The sequence below is a fragment of the Saccostrea cucullata genome, unplaced genomic scaffold, assembly GCF_032062105.1.
Source record: "Saccostrea cucullata isolate Sc308-1 unplaced genomic scaffold, CSIRO_AGI_Scuc_v1 ctg44, whole genome shotgun sequence".
Taxonomy (NCBI): Eukaryota; Metazoa; Mollusca; class Bivalvia; order Ostreida; family Ostreidae; genus Saccostrea; species Saccostrea cuccullata.
In genome coordinates this window covers 723,832-740,172 of record NW_026938421.1, presented here as the reverse complement: position 1 = coordinate 740,172, position 16,341 = coordinate 723,832, and the positions used below count along the sequence as shown (strand labels likewise).

Genomic DNA, 16,341 nt, shown 5'->3' with positions numbered 1-16,341 from the left:
AAACCCTTTCCTGATTTTTTAACTTTTGCCACATGCTTCTCCTTTTCCATGTTGTTTTATATTAATCTATGTCATCCATTTACTGTTTTTCTTTCCCCAGAAAAGCGCACTGAAATATGACATTTAAAAACTCTTAATTAAAAAGTATTGTTTGAAGTCAAATATTTCTTTCAGCATATGCAAATATTTAACAAAAAATCTATATTTCATTTTTTACAAAATAATTAAAAAATGACAAAAAAAGTTCCCGATTCATTGAACGGCACAACTTAGTTTATGAATGTCATCATTCGTAATATTTTGGATATAAACGAAGTTCAATATACTTAATATTTCCGAAAAATTTTAATCGAATCTGTTGAGCGAAATGGAGAATATTTACGGGAAAAAAATATTCGGAGGGCTTCAATAGTACTAGATTTACCGCCTGCACTATCGGAACACCTCTAATTGTACCACTTAGGGAATCTGTTTTTCCCAAGGGAATCCGATCAAACTTGACAACTGTGTAAACATGGCTAAAATCGTGATTGCTGGTAAGATTTTTTAACTTAAAATGTTGAATAAATCATCTATTTAGCTTTTACATGGGAATAATCGTAATAAACATGAACACCTCTCAAAGCATGTATGATGCACATGTAATTTACAGGGCTAAACATGCTAAATTAGGATTGTGTCTACTGCCCAATCCCATTCATATTTTTTTCTTCCAAATCATATCTTCTTTGTACTTATAATCAGATGATTTTTTGTGCAGGAAAATCCAATTGTCCATATTATGCCAGATCAGAGCTGTTAGGCGACAAACTTTCAAGGAATCTACCAGACTTTCAACTGCATAAAATAGTTGTGAAGCCAGAAGAATGGGATGTGAGTGATATTCATTTATTTTATTCTGAACATATTTTAGCTGCAGTTAATAGTTGTTTCTTCATGGCAAGAAATTGTTTCATATATTCAGAGTCATGATAAAAAAAAAATTTATATACATGTAGTTTTTTACTTTTAAAATTTTAGTTGTATTTCGTGATCCTTTTTAAAAAAAATTATTTTGAATAACATATCATAATAAAATATTTTAAAATATGTTCAAAATATGTATCAATATGTTTTCATTATCATTTATTGAAGACTTGGCTGAAGGACACATGCAGTTTGAGAGAATGGGAACATAAGAAGTCCCCTTTGGTGTGGCGAGAACTCATTGATAGAGGAGGAAAGGGGGTCCTCATAGGAGGTGCCAATGAATTCCAGGAATATGCAAATGGATACTATGGCGTTCAATCCACACAAAACAGTGAGGACATGCAAAAGATTTCTGAGGAGAATAAAGCATACAAAATAGAGGAGGATAAAGAGGAGGAAGCATTCAAAGCCCTGAGTCACCCCCTGCATGTATGTATCACAAACGCCTCAAATCCTGTATGTTACAACTTAGTTGATGCAATGGCTAGAGGGGATGTCTTTGGTGACTCAACAGAGATTTCTTTGCATCTGTTAGATGATAAATCTAACATGGAATCATTAGAAGGACTTAAAATGGAAGCTATGGACCTGGCACATGGACTTCTTAGAGAAATAATTGTGACCTCAGAGGTTTCCAAGGCTTTTGAAGGATGTGATGCAATTGTTGTGATGAATGACTTGATTCAATCAGAGAAAGAAAGCAGAGATGATTTTGTTAAACGGTCTGTTGAATACCATGTCAAATATGCCAAGGCCATCAACGATAATGCGAAAAAAGAGGTCAAAGTCTTAGTCACAGGAAATGGGCCAACTAATTTAAATGTTTACATGATGATCGAAAATGCCCCAAACATTCCAAAACAAAACATAGTAGGACTTTCCCGAAGACTGGAAAACAATGCAAAGTCTGTGGTAGCAGAGAAACTAAGCATAAATCCCAATGGGGTGGTGGATCTAATTGTTTGGGGAAACATCAATGGGGATTCCTTCATTGACATCTCTAAATGTCGTGTCCATGGTTATGATGGCGCCATCTGGGGACCTCCTTCCTTCTCACTTCCTGCTGCTGAAATGATCTGGGATAAGAAGTGGATGGAAAATGAGTTTGTTGGTATGAGATTACACTTTTTAAAAATATAAATTTCTGTAAATTCATTTTTTAAAGAATTTTACATTGAAAAGTTCATTAGAATTTTATAATATACAGTTATGGAATAGGTACAAGGGAATTATATAACTGGCTTTTACAGAGCTTGTAAAGAACCGGCACCAGAAAAGTCAGGAGTTGATGGGACACTCAGCCAGCATGTCCAGAGCGGCTGCTATAGAAACCACATTAGCTCACTGGTGGAATGGATCACCGCAGGGACAAATCTTTTCCTTTGTTGTGGCATCAGAAGGTAAGCTTAAAATATTCTGTCCAATAAAGCACATAATTATATCTTTTTTACTTTCTAAATAGCAATTAATGAGCACAAAGCTTGCCCAATATAAAACTGAATTCCACTGTCAAAGAAAACTAGAACTGTCCAAACGGGACAAAATACCCCCCGCTGGGTTTTTCAGAAGTAAGTTTTTCCATAATAAAGATTATAATGTACCAAACACGAATTATGAAATTTTACTTCCAGTGACCTTCAACTTCCCCAAATGACCTTGGGTTAAGGTCATGACACACCCTTGGGTCATGGGCAATCTTTGAGTGAAATGAGAACCTACCAAGTTTATCCATAAGAAAGACATGGACCGGACATGAATCATGAAATTTTTATTCCAGTGACCTTGAACTTCCCCAAATGACCTTGGGTCAACATGACACACCCTTGGGTTATGGACAATCTTAGTGTGAAATGAGAACCTACCAAGTTTATCCATAAGAAAGATATGGACCGGACACGAATTATGAAATTTTACTACCAGTGACCTTGAACTTCTCCAAATGACCTTGAGTCAAGGTCATGACACACCCTTGGGTCATGGGCAATCTTTGTGTAAAATGAGAACCTACCAAGTTTATCCATAAGAAAGATATGGACTGGACATGAATTATATTTTTATTCCAGTGACCTTGAACTTTCCCAAATGACCTTGGGTCAAGGTCATGACACACCCTTGGGTCATGGGCAATCTTTGTGTGAAATGAGAACCTACCAAGTTTATCCTTAAAAGATATGTATCAAACATGAATTATGAAATTTTTCTTCAAGTGACCTTGAACTTCCCCAAATGACCTTGGGTAAAGGTCACAACACACCCTTGGGTCATGGGCAATCTTTGTGTGAAATGAAAACCTACCAAGTTTATCAATAAAAAAGATATGGACTGGACACGAATTATGAAATTTTTCTTCAAGTGACCTTGAACTTCCCCAAATGACCTTGGGTCAAGGTCATGACACACCTTAGGTCATGAGCAATCTAAGTGTGGAGTAGTAGATTCTAATGTCCCTCTGTAAGAAAGATAAGGACCGGACACTTTTATGCATCTTATTGCACAGACAGAAGGACATACAGACAGACGGACAAGGTGATTCCTATATACCCCCCCAAACTTCGTTTGCGGGGCGTAATAAAGTTGTTGGACAGAGTTATCACCCCTTATCTTAAGCATTGAGCAGAGATATGTATTTGTTAACAACAGAACATCGTTGGGTTCAATTCAAGTTGATGAATGTCAGTTAAGGACCCTCTCTACACCAGTGCAAAATTTTTTTTGGACATTGAGAAAAATATATTGAATAAAGGAGTTAATATTGAGCTTATTTATCTAATTTTCACTGTATGGTGTGTGGCATTTACCCCCAGGAAAAATGTTCAAAGACAACACAGTATTGGTGAATAGAAATCACTGTTAATTAATTCAGTAGAGAAAATACATGTGAATAACACGTTCAGTTAATTTGTCTTGGCCTTTTAAAATATTAAGAATACTTGAATTAATTGAAAATTGAGTAATACATTGTAAATATATATTCATGTATTTTTTAGAATTTAGATCTAAGGGCAGATCACTCTAAGTGCAGAAAAATGCCTTGGAATCAGAACTCTTTAGTGTGCAGTGTAGAGAGGTTTCTTAAAGCTAGCTTATAAACTAATGACTGGATTATATGTTATATTCCTGTGTTTTAGGATGGTATGATGTCCCTGAAGGCCTGCCCTGCTCCTTCCCTGTGACCATCAATCCTGAAGGTTCCTGGTCAGTTGTACAAGACCTGGAGCAGACTGATGCCATCAAGGAGAAAATTAAAGCAGCCATTAAGGTGAGGAATCACAATATAGCAGTGGACTGTCCATATGTCGAGCTTCCTGTAAACAATACATCACCAACATTTGTGTCAAGGGGTTTTAGAATTATAAATATGTTCATGTAATCTGTGAATTAACCAAAGAAAAGCCTATATCTCCTATTTAATATTTGCTTTTCAGTCCTATTGATTGTTTGTGAAAAAAAATTCCAAAATGATTCGAATATCCAACTATCATTTAAATTTAATGCAATACTGGTAATTGCATGACTAAGAAAAGTATATAAATATTTTTGCATCCCTATAATTATTAAGTATTTTTAGGGATGGTTATTTCAATATTGTGGGTATTTTTAAAAAAAAATTACCATTAATTTTTTAAGGACATTATTGCTGATAAAAATGTGATATATCCGCCACCAAAACCGCCTACCCCACCACCCAGTGAGGTCAAGGTCACCATTGTGGATCCTAAAAACCAGGAAAAGACTGATGGAGGTAATTTATAACTTCTTATGCTTTAAAATGGCAGATTTACAAAAAGTAAAGTACCACTCAATGCATGTTGGAAATACAGAATTTAAACGTTCATGCATGTGTAAGGGGAGAGGAGAAAATGCAGCGGACCAGACTGAGATTCGAACCCAGGACCCCTGAAACTTCGGTCAGGTGCTGTACCAACTGAGCTATCTGGCCACTGGTGATCGAACCCAGCTGACCGCCACATTCCTCCCTCCTTAAAGCCCAGGCTCATCCCTGGCAGGCCTCTCACCTGTCAGTTCCAGGGCATTGCAAGGCACCAAATGTAACGGGAGAGGATAAAAATGCAGCGGACTAGATCAGGATTTGAACCCAGGCCCCCTGAAACCCCAGTCAGGTGCTCTACCAACTGAGCTATCTGGCCACCAGGTTTGAATCCCGGTCTGTTCCGCTGCATTCTCTCCTTTCCCGCTACACATATATATGGAAATTGCTCTCCATCTATGTTAATTTACACTCGAATTAATCTCACCTTGCAATAATTTAAAATAAACACTGTACTTATCAGATATCTGCCTTCATTTCTTAGTTCACATGCAAATTCTGTGGAATATTTAATTTCTACCAACTTCTGAAAGCAAATAAAATATCTTTTTAAAGAGTTTAATTTTCCAGGATCAATCGAAAGACCCATGTAAAATGAAGTTTGTCTTTGTACAGATAAAGCTGCAGAGAGTGATTCCAACACAGAGGCCAAACTGGCTACAATTATTGAGGAGAAAACAGCCGATTCTCTGAACCTGAAAACGCCGGATTCTGGACCTAAACCAGAATAAATCAGCTGGCTCTGAGATACAGAATAACCGGAGGGTGTTACACTTTATATACAAAAGAAACTCACTGTTTATCATGTCTTGGAGTCAAATGTTATTGTATGTGAAGTGCTGTAAAATAAATTTATTTACGTTTACTTTGCTAATTCTTTTTCTCAGATTGTTACAGATACATGTATCATTTCGAAACAAAAAATACAAAAGCATTAAGAACTTCCAATTAGATTAATAGCTTTCACACGGTGACACACTTTCCTAACACAGGCCAACTTATACCAGGTGAATGTTTATGTGCTTGTTAGAATTCACCTTAAACAAAATGTTACCAAAATTGAATTGTTTTATACTTGATGCGATACATACTTGGCTCATATAACGAAGTCATGATATATGAAGCATGTTTTTACCATTTTGAAAATTAAAATAATCGGGAAGTCATTTCAGTTAGGACTGTGAAAGATCATTCACTTCGAGTGATTATATAACTTTTATGGACTTCAGTGAACAGTAGCTACCTTGAAGGCTCAGTTGCTATCAATTTCTGGGTCTAAGGTCAATATCACTTGCCATGAGTCCTTATAACCACACATCGACCTACAACGAAGTCCATAATTGTATAATTTGCATCTGTATCTAAGTACAACATGAATTATAATGTTTATACTCATTGAAGAAAAAAAAAGGGCTATTTTATTGCAATCGTTTAGCCTGTAAATTGTGTTGCATTTTTTTTTTCTATTACTCTGAATATCCTTTCTATCTTCAAATTATTTATAATTCCGTATGAAAAATACAATAAAATTAACAGCACTTTAAATTTATTAACACTATACACGTAACAATAATATTAAACACACCAAATATATATAAACCAATAAAACCATATATAAATTCCCCAAACCCACTCTGACACCTATTAAATTTACCCTAATTACCTTTTATTCATACTAATTTTATATTTTTGGAGGGAAAAGTTACATTAACTTACAAGGTTTTACTTACATAATTCAATCACAAATTAAGACACCATAAAACCTTTCTTTTCATCATAATTTCCTATAAAATTAGCTACAGTAAAAATACAATTAGGCTATAAAGAGAATTACTTTGATTAACAAATACACTCGGCATGTTATGAAACCTTTCATAATCTTGAAAAAAAAAAAAAAATAAACAGGTTTACGTGAATATATCATGGGGAAAATTTTTTTGATATACATGTACACTGTATTTAACAGAAAAAATAATATGAAGACTTGCATCTGAAGTGAACCAGTTTATTGAAAGAAACAAGTTTCAAATTATAAACTCACCAAAACTGCCCCTACATGAATAATACCTTTACAAATTTGTAACATATGTTTTCTTCATGACATTTCAATTAACAACAATGTACAGAAAAATATAGCATAAATATTGCAAGCTGTCAGAGTTAATATCAAAATATTTAATTTAAATTCCAACATACAATCTTTTACTGTGTAATGTTGACCGACAAAAGCATCAAACATTTGTATTTATGTTCATCATTCTATATTTTTTCTCTGCTAAATTAACAGAAAAATGGACAGTAAGCGTCGATAGTGGTGATGTCTGAGCATGTTTATACACATTCGTGTCTACCAATAGACACTATGAAAAACAATGATGTGAATCAACAAGCGTAATGATTTTCTTGTTAAACATAACCTTTGAGTGCCCAACAATAAATTTATGATTGCCCCATTATAAATTTATTTTATCACACGTTACTTCTGAGTGCCCTTTACAACTGGCTCTGTAAATACATACATCATAGCAGACAAGGTTTCATACTGTAGCACTCTATTATTCTGACATCTATACCCCGGTAATTAGAAATTCTAATATACTCATAACTTCTGAATAGCTACTGTCGCAAAATACTTGCAGCTTCACATAGTATAAACAAGACTTAGATTTTACATGATGTGTATAAATGATGCTATATAACACATGATCATTTACACCATTGTGTGATATCAATACCATCAGATGCTCTTAAACAATTAGTAACGGCACATCTGTCAAGAGATCTAAATACATCATTTGTAGGTATCAGAAAAAAATCTTGTGTTATACAAAGAACCAGAAGTCTCTGTCGAGACTGTAGCTCTACTGGTTTATACGTAAAACAAAGGAAGAGAAAAGTAGCAGTTGGGACTTGAGACTTTAAATCAGCAATAAATAGAAAAATGATCCTTGCCACCCATCAAAATAAAAACCAATGCACAGAATTATGTATCTTAGTATAGTCTACTTGTGTGCCAAGTTATACTGAAATCAGACCAAAACTGCAGGAGGAGTAGCATTTTGAAAGAATTTCACAGAAATTTCTATTTTTAGTAACCATGGCAACAATGTTCATTGAAATCAAAAACCCATGCACAGAATTATGTATCTTAGTGTAGTCTACTTGTATGCCAAGTTATATCAAAATCAGACCAAAACTGTAGGAGGAGTAGCATTTTGAAAGAATTTCACAGAAATTTCTATTTTTAGTAACCACGGCAACACCGTTTATCGAAATCAAAAACCGATGCAAAGAATTATGTATCTTAGTGTAGTCTACTTGTGTGCCAAGTTATACTGAAATCGGACCAAATCTGTAGGAGGAGTAGCATTTTGAAAGAATTTCAAAGAAATTTCTATTTTTAGTAACCAAGGCAACACCGTTCATCGAAATCAAAAACCGATGCACAGAATTATGTATTTTAGTGTAGTCTACTTGTGTGCCAAGTAATATTGAAATTGGACCAAAACTGTAGGAGGAGTAGCATTTTGAAAGAATTTCAAAGAAATTTCTATTTTTAGTAACCACGGCAACACTGTTCATCGAAATCAAAAACCGATGCACAGAATTATGTATCTTAGTGTAGTCTACTTTTGTGCCAAGTTATATTGAAATCAGACCAAAACTGTAGGAGGAGTAGCATTTTGAAAAATTGTTTACAGACAGACAGACAGACAGACGGACAGACAGACAGACGGACGGACGACGGACGCATTACTATCGCATAAGCTCTTCTGGTCTCTGACCAGTAGAGCTAAAAATTACAGGCATTTTTAGTTGGTATTTCATCAAAATTTGTTTTGCAAAAGCTATAGAGCACAAGACATTATAAAAGTCACTATAAGGTCCTTTAAATATTGGAACTCTTCAATTACAAAGAGAAAAAGAAAATAAAACTCAAAACTATATTTCATATGTCCTTAATAACTGTCTGCAACCTTGTTGCAAATGAACAACATTTAACAATTTTTTCAACACAACAAATGTTATGTAGATGATAAACAGATCAATATGACCTCTTATCCACAATGCACCCATTTACTTCAAAAGTACCCAAGGCATTCATATTTACTAGGAATTTATCCAATTGAATTGGTAACATAATATCTATAGAAATAAGTCAAAAATAAAGGAAGACATGAAAATTAACAAAACTACAGAATTTAAACACTTTAACTCTTGATTTTAACTTGAAGGAGTAGAATAAAAGCTTCAATTTTTAAAATTAACTAGAACTGTCCAAACGGGACAAAATACCCCCCGCTGGGTTTTTCAGAAGTCAGTTTTTCCATAATAAAGATATGTATCAAAAACAAATTATGAAATTCTTATTCCAGTGACCTTGAACTTCCCCAAATGACCTTGGGTCAAGGTCATGACACACCCTTGGGTCATGGGCAATCTTTCAGTGAAATGAGAACCTACCAAGTTTATCCATAAGAAAGATATGGACCAGACACGAATTATGAAATTTTTCTACCAGTCACCTTGAACTTCCCCAAATGACCTTGGGTCAAGGTCATGACACACCCTTGGGTCATGGGCAATCTTTGTGTGAAATGAGAACCTACCAAGTTTATGCATAAGAAAGATATGGACCGGACACAAATTCTGAAATTTTTCTACCAGTGACCTTGAACTTCTCCAAATGACCTTGGGTCAAGGTCATGACACACCCTTGGGTCATGGGCAATCTTTGTGTGAAATGAGAACCTACCAAGTTTATCCATAAGAAAGATATGGACCGGACACAAATTATAAAATTTTTCTTCCAGTGACCTTGAACTTCCCAAAATGACCTTGGGTCAAGGTCATGACACACTCTTGGGTCATGGGCAATCTTTGTGTGAAATGAGAACCTACCAAGTTTATCCATAAGAAAAATATGGCCAGGACAGGGAATATAAATAATTTTCTTCCAGTGACCTTGAACTTTCCCAAATGACCTTGGGTCAAGGTCATGACACATCCCTGGGTTATGGGCAATCTTTGTGTAAAATGAGAACCTACCAAGTTTATCTATAAAAGATATGTATTAAACATGATTTATGAAAATTTTCTTCCAGTGACCTTGAACTTTCCCAAATGACCTTGGGTCAAGGTCATGACACACCCTTGGGTCATGGGCAATCTTTCAGTGAAATGAGAACCTACCAAGTTTATCCATAAGAAAGATATGGACCGGACACGAATTATGAAATTTTTCTTCCAGTGACCTTGAACTTCCCCGAATGACCTTGGGTCAAGGTCATGACACACCCTTAGGTCATGAGCAATCTTAGTGTGGAGTAGTAGATTCTAATGTCCCTCTGTAAGAAAGATATGGACCGGACACGATTGCACAGACAGACGGACGGACAGACAGACGGACAAGGTGATTCCTATATACCCCCCAAACTTCGTTTGCGGGGGGTATAATTATCACCTAGTCATTATTGCATGCATAGAACACTGCAGAAAAAGAAAGAGCACACACAAAGATTAATCACCAGTTCTACAGATGTAACAAAAGCCTTTTTCTACCACCACTTCTGCACTCATTCCAGAATTAACTTGGCACACTAAGGCATGCAGAATAATACTTATACAAACAAGGTGTGAATATTAAAAGAAACAAGTGGTTCAATATTTAACAAAGCACTATCATTCTACCGGTACATCAGTTTTCAAATAAGCACTTGATCACAATATATCTCTCTCATCCCATTTTCTGAAATTGAAGGAAAAAATCGAGAAATGTTTGATGCTGAAGGAGCCCTCATAATAACCTGCAGTTCATTAGTCCTGTCTCACAATAACCTACTGTTTCTTAGTCCTGTCTCACATTAACCTGCGGTTCGCTAGTCCTGTAAAGCAGAGAATTTATTCCCGAGGGACAGGGACTGGTGTGCCTTACTTGGGTCCTCCATAGTTTTTCCTCCAGACTGCACTCTGTTAAAGGACGAGCCACTCAGCTCACTGAAAGACAAAAAGAGTGATGGTCAAAAGGAGTACAAGCTTGATATTCATGTGGTATCTATCCCATCTGCCATTTCATGATACTAAGTGTGGAACATCAATCAGTTGCTGAACTCTCTATCAAAAACCAGAAATCTGCTGACACTATAGCTCTTCTGGTCTACAATCTTAACAAAAAAAAAGAAACTCAGCACCTGGACTTCAAACTCTTTTTTAGTTTTACATCAGCAGAATTATGCATCCTTTGTACTAAGTTTTATTTAAAACAAACTAGAACTTAAAGAACTTTAGGATTTTAACAAATTATTCAGTAATTAGCAGATACACTGTACCTCTATATTTCAGAATTTCCATTTACTGATTTTTGTGCAGTCCACACTAAATCTATGAGGAGTGTTTGAAAGAATTTCATAGAATTTTTGTCTTTTAAGAAAACCACATCATTTAACTGATATCCTTAATTCTACATGTTGGACAGGTGACAATAACTTCTTTACTAAATCTGAATCAGGACCGGAACTGTAGGATGACTAAAATTTTAGAGATAAATAGACCAACATTTACTATCACCTAAATTCTTCTCGTTTCCAACTAGCGCTGTTTAAGAAGGATTAAGAATATTAATTCTCTAATTTACTTTGTGGTCCCCCAATTTTACCTCCCAGCTATCCCAAATAGACTTCCTTATTGGGATAACTGGGAGGAAAATAGGGGGAACCACTGAGTACATCAAATAAAACACCCCTGTTTGTTTTACCCGAGTTTTAAATTTAATTTTATTAAATTTTAGAGATAAAAGGACCCACATACACCACCTTCTGGTTTCCGAATAGCACTGTTTAAGAATGATCAAGAACATTTAAACCTTCCTGATCAGTTTAGCTGGGAGGTAATATAGGGGAAACCACAAAGTACGTCAGATAAAACACCCCCGCTTGTTTTACCTGAGTTCTGCAGGTGTGGGTCCACCTCCCAGGGTGGGGAAGTCCTCCTCACTACTTAAATTGGGGGCGGCCTTTTTCCTCCTGGGTGTGGGTCTGGCTGGTGAATCAGTAGAACTAGTACTCATAGCTCCTCCTCTCATTGAGGGTGGGATGTATTTACCAGGCCGGGCAGGAGTTGTGTCTGATTTACTTTCCTCAACAGGTGGTGGAGCAGCTACAATACACAGAATCAAAATTAACTACTTTTTGTTATAAATGTCATACTTCTAATGAGAGATAAAATCTCACTATATTTCAACAACTTTCAATTCTCGATACCTATGGATGCATCTTAAGATTTTAGTGACCAAGGTACATGTATGCCAAATATGAAAGTTTTAATTAAGCATCACTAAAGATAAACTCCAATGTGATGATAAAACTGCATCCTATGCCCTTGGTGATGGAGATACATACAAGACATTTGAAGACAACTTTCCAAAATGATTAAGCCCAGAGTAGATGGACACAGCGTAGGTTTCTGAGTTATTGGCTCAGGGATTTATTTATAATGCTTCTCCATATCATGACCATTATAAGGTACATGTATATAAAATTGTAACCAGTGAATTAAATTAAATTACGATTGTCTAGTTTACTTGAACTATATAACATGGAACTCCTTATTACCTGCAGCCTGTGGTGCAGGCTGTTGTTGAGTTGTTTGCCCCTCCCTCACATTCCATGGCCCCTGGGCCCCTTCCCTCCTCTCTCCATTCTCATCGCACTCCTCATCATTCTCATTCTCATTGCCTTCATCCTCCTGATCCGATTTATCCTTACTGTAATGGGAGAAAACAAATTCTTATGTCACTTTGATGGAACAAATATATACTTGTACAGGATTATTTTCGCCCCGTGTTATGTTCGCCCTTTCACACTTGTAAATAATTTTGCCCCGTTTTAAATTTGCCCTATCACAGTTGTGTTTAAGAAATCATGCTGTGTTTTTTGAATTCGCCCTTGCCCACCAGCGAGTAGGGCAAAAAGGGCGAAAATAAAACGTGGTCGAAAATTTCCCTGTATACAGTATTTATATATTCAAAGCATGTTTTTGTCTCTTACTTAAAATTGTTTTCATAGAAAAGTGTACAAATCCAAGTTTACCTTTTAATGTATATAAATTGTGTTAAATAAGTAATGTTTATAAACATGATGAAATGTCTTTAGACATATGACAGTTTTCCTCACTTGATCTGGAGGTTCTGAATTCTCAGCCCTGTGTAATCTTTCTCTGTTTCTTGTTCAAAATCAACCCATTCATCATCTTCCTATAGAAAGGAAATATAATTACAACAAATAATTCATATTTAGCAATTATTTGAGCTAGTAGAAACTAGTAGAAAAGTTTGAGGTTTCCACATGTATTTTTACTTTCTGTCCAAATAAATGTCTAAAAGGGCAATTCTGGATTATTATTAGCCTGAAAAGTGCATTGTAAAGGCTCCAAGGTGATACATCCAAGTATTATGTGATGTCATAGGAGAATCATTATTTGAAAGAACTGAGGCAGTCTGTAAAATGCAGGATAATATTACAAAAACAGAGGTTGAAGTGAGGAAGGTGCCCAAAATGGCACCCTCCCTTGTGTTGTTTCAGAATTTCATACAATTAAAAAAAAAATCATTGAAAGCAAGCCCTTTCTGTGATTTCTTTCAATATCAAGAAAAAGATAGAGGGAATGTTAATAGCAAACGCAGCATGGGCAAAAAGAAAATTCAGACTTTGCACATTGATCCAAACAATTTTTTTTCACCAGTTACTTGTGGTCCCATAAATCTTAGCAAAATATACCTTGCCGCAAACTTTGTTCTTAAAGTAACAAGACTACCAAGAAAAAAATTAACATGCCTTAAATTAATGGATACAAGTATTTTGCAGATAATTCGTAGAATAAATGTCTTTGATTAAAATTCACACTGTTCATACTTTGATTTAATAATGCAACATATGTACAATTTGTCATTTTCTACTCGTAGAAAATGGCATGTGTGTTTGAACGAGCCCATTCTAAATTAAAACTGAATACAAGTATCTGTGCTTGCCCTAATGGTCGCATCGTCAATAATCACCCACAATTGCTCATGAAGTTGCTGTTCTGTTTTCATAAAACCTTATACAGCTCAGCAAATGATTTCCAAGAACCAGGCTTTGTTTGTTTATACACTATGTTAATCTGAACAACGCATATGCAGGTGATTATGTAACACCTGGGCTGGCCAGATTCGAGTGTTTACCGTCTTATTCGTTTGGCCCTCAGCTCCTGATGCTGATGTTTGTGTAGATTCGCCATCTTTCTTCTTCTTTTTCTTTTCTTTCTTGACAGAACCTAGTTCTTTTTCCTGCTGTGACAAAATGTCACCAGGGGTTATTTTTGATTTACTTTTCTTTTTACTCTTGTCCTTCTTAGCGAAGAAATCGTCAAGACTTGACTCTGCCATAACTTGAACTAATTAAATATAGCAAGGAAAAAGTTTTACATATATATTCAAACACTCCCGAAAGTTCTATAAAATCACAAGAGTCTCCCTCCATATGATCATGCTGTCGTATCACGATGAGAATACCAATCCCGCAGCGAATGCAAAGGATTGGGTAATTTTAGAATACCACAGGTAAAACTTCTTCCGGATTCATGGATTTTTTTTTCTGAAGATGATGTTTTTAATATTGATTAAATTAAGTTCTTTTTTAGTTCCTTAATGCACATAAAAGGGTTTTTATCATTTAATAATTTTGAGAAAGAAATTTTCTACATTGATACTTTGTAAATTAAATTTTTAATTAGTAAAAAAAAAAGGTTTTTTATCATTTAAAAATTTTGGGAAATAAATTTTCTACATCAATAATTTGTAAATTAGAATTTTAATTAGTAAAAAAAATATTCTGTTTGGATACCAATATTCAAGGTCAAAGTATTAAAAAATGATGTTTCAAAAATTAATTAACCTACTCAATCATAGGGGCTAGTAGCATGAATCCATGATGCTTGAATTTTATTCGATCCTTGTTTATACTATATATTTTGTATTCCTATATAATGTTAAACAAGATGTGTTTGTGAAACACTATGCGCCCGGCGGCAACAAAGTTCTAAAAAGCAATTTTTAGCAAATAGGTCACAGTCAAGGTCACAAGGTCATTGATCTTGGTGTCAGTTGAAAGTGCTTAATTAGTGGAGTAAGCATACCAAATATGAAGTCTCTATCACTCATATGTCAAAAGTTATGGCGAAAGTTCGAAAAAGCTATTTTTAGTGTATAGGTCACAGTCAAGGTCACAAGGTCATTGACCTTGGTGTCAATTGAAAGTGCTTAATTGCATACCAAATATGTATTCATGTACTCATGGTTCAAAAGTTATGGCGAAGGTTAAAGTTGACAACAGACAGACAAACAGATAAACAGACAAACAGACAGATTGGACAAAAACATTATATGCCCCGAATAAATTCGGGTGCATAAAAAGCAACAAAGTAATCAAATAAAATCAAACAGCATATGCTTCTTAACTCTTGAGTACTAAATATAAATGTACGATACTGAAAATCAAAATGTGCAAAAACTGTTTATTTTCAAGTACATTTTGAACATATTTAAAACATAACTACTGTATATTCCTAACTACCCGGTAACAACTTTCTCCCCGCAATCTTCTACTTAGCTGTTATAACTTTTTTTTTTTTTCTTTTGAGTAAATTATGTGAACAAGAGGCCCATGGGCCTTATAGGTCACCTGAGTATCATGTAACAACTTTCCGCTGAATTGAGGCCATGAAATTCACATTTTTGAAAGAGGCACCATGCATTGCTCATCATGACTCTATACTTACCCAGGCACAGAGCAGAGGATCAAAGAAATAATGCATTTCCACTAATCATAAACATATAATCAGTACATCCCCCCCACCTCACAGGAACCCATGACCCTGAGGCAACACATTCCCAATTTTGGAAAAGGCACCCAAGCTCATCATAACTATACATTTAGGTTTACTGGTTAACATTTCTAATGAATTTAATGCATTTTTGCAATATATTCAACAGAGCCCCCCTCCCCTTTAAATAATTCCTAGCACCAGAACCCCTGACCTTGGGACTGTGATATTCAAAATTAAAGAAGAGGCACCCTTGCTCATCATAACCTTGCTCTAAGTACATTGGCATAAACTCGGGTGACCTAAAATGTGTATCTCTTGCAAAGGTCATTACAAATTCAACTTACTAGATGAATTCTTGTAACACTACATGGATACACTGTAATTCTTCTAATCATCATCATGGGTGATGAAAAGGAATATATTAATTTCAAAACTGGAATATAGTATCTAGTTTCTACATTCTTCTTATATTTAATACAATGATTCTGTATAGAATTATTCAAAAAATCAAACAAGTATCAAAACTCTCTCTTTAATAAACCAAAACAAACAAAAATCCCACAAAACCATGTAAATTATACAATAAAATTTAACTCTGAATGCCAATTCAATATTACTTATTAACAAAAGCTGCAATAAAAATTTTACACTTTTCTTCTTTGGATTATAACAGAAAAGCAATA

At 35.0% G+C, this 16,341-nt stretch overlaps 2 protein-coding genes across 2 annotated transcripts; one reads left to right on the top strand and one right to left on the bottom strand.

The window, feature by feature from the left end:
- The first annotated feature begins 471 nt into the window (after positions 1 to 471).
- LOC134250201 (putative malate dehydrogenase 1B) lies at positions 472 to 5,663 on the top strand. Its single transcript, XM_062732556.1, has 7 exons — positions 472 to 536; positions 761 to 873; positions 1,135 to 2,080; positions 2,220 to 2,369; positions 4,098 to 4,228; positions 4,597 to 4,711; positions 5,414 to 5,663. Exons 1-7 carry the CDS (start codon positions 515 to 517, stop codon positions 5,527 to 5,529), a joined length of 1,593 nt encoding a protein of 530 aa, XP_062588540.1. The 5' UTR covers positions 472 to 514; the 3' UTR covers positions 5,530 to 5,663.
- A 1,124-nt stretch (positions 5,664 to 6,787) lies between these two features.
- Positions 6,788 to 14,368, bottom strand: LOC134250200 (protein CDV3 homolog). Its single transcript, XM_062732555.1, has 5 exons — positions 14,016 to 14,368; positions 12,970 to 13,049; positions 12,409 to 12,560; positions 11,740 to 11,953; positions 6,788 to 10,795 (listed from the first exon to the last, which is right to left on the bottom strand). Exons 1-5 carry the CDS (start codon positions 14,217 to 14,219, stop codon positions 10,678 to 10,680), a joined length of 768 nt encoding a protein of 255 aa, XP_062588539.1. The 5' UTR covers positions 14,220 to 14,368; the 3' UTR covers positions 6,788 to 10,677.
- Positions 14,369 to 16,341: the final 1,973 nt, after the last annotated feature.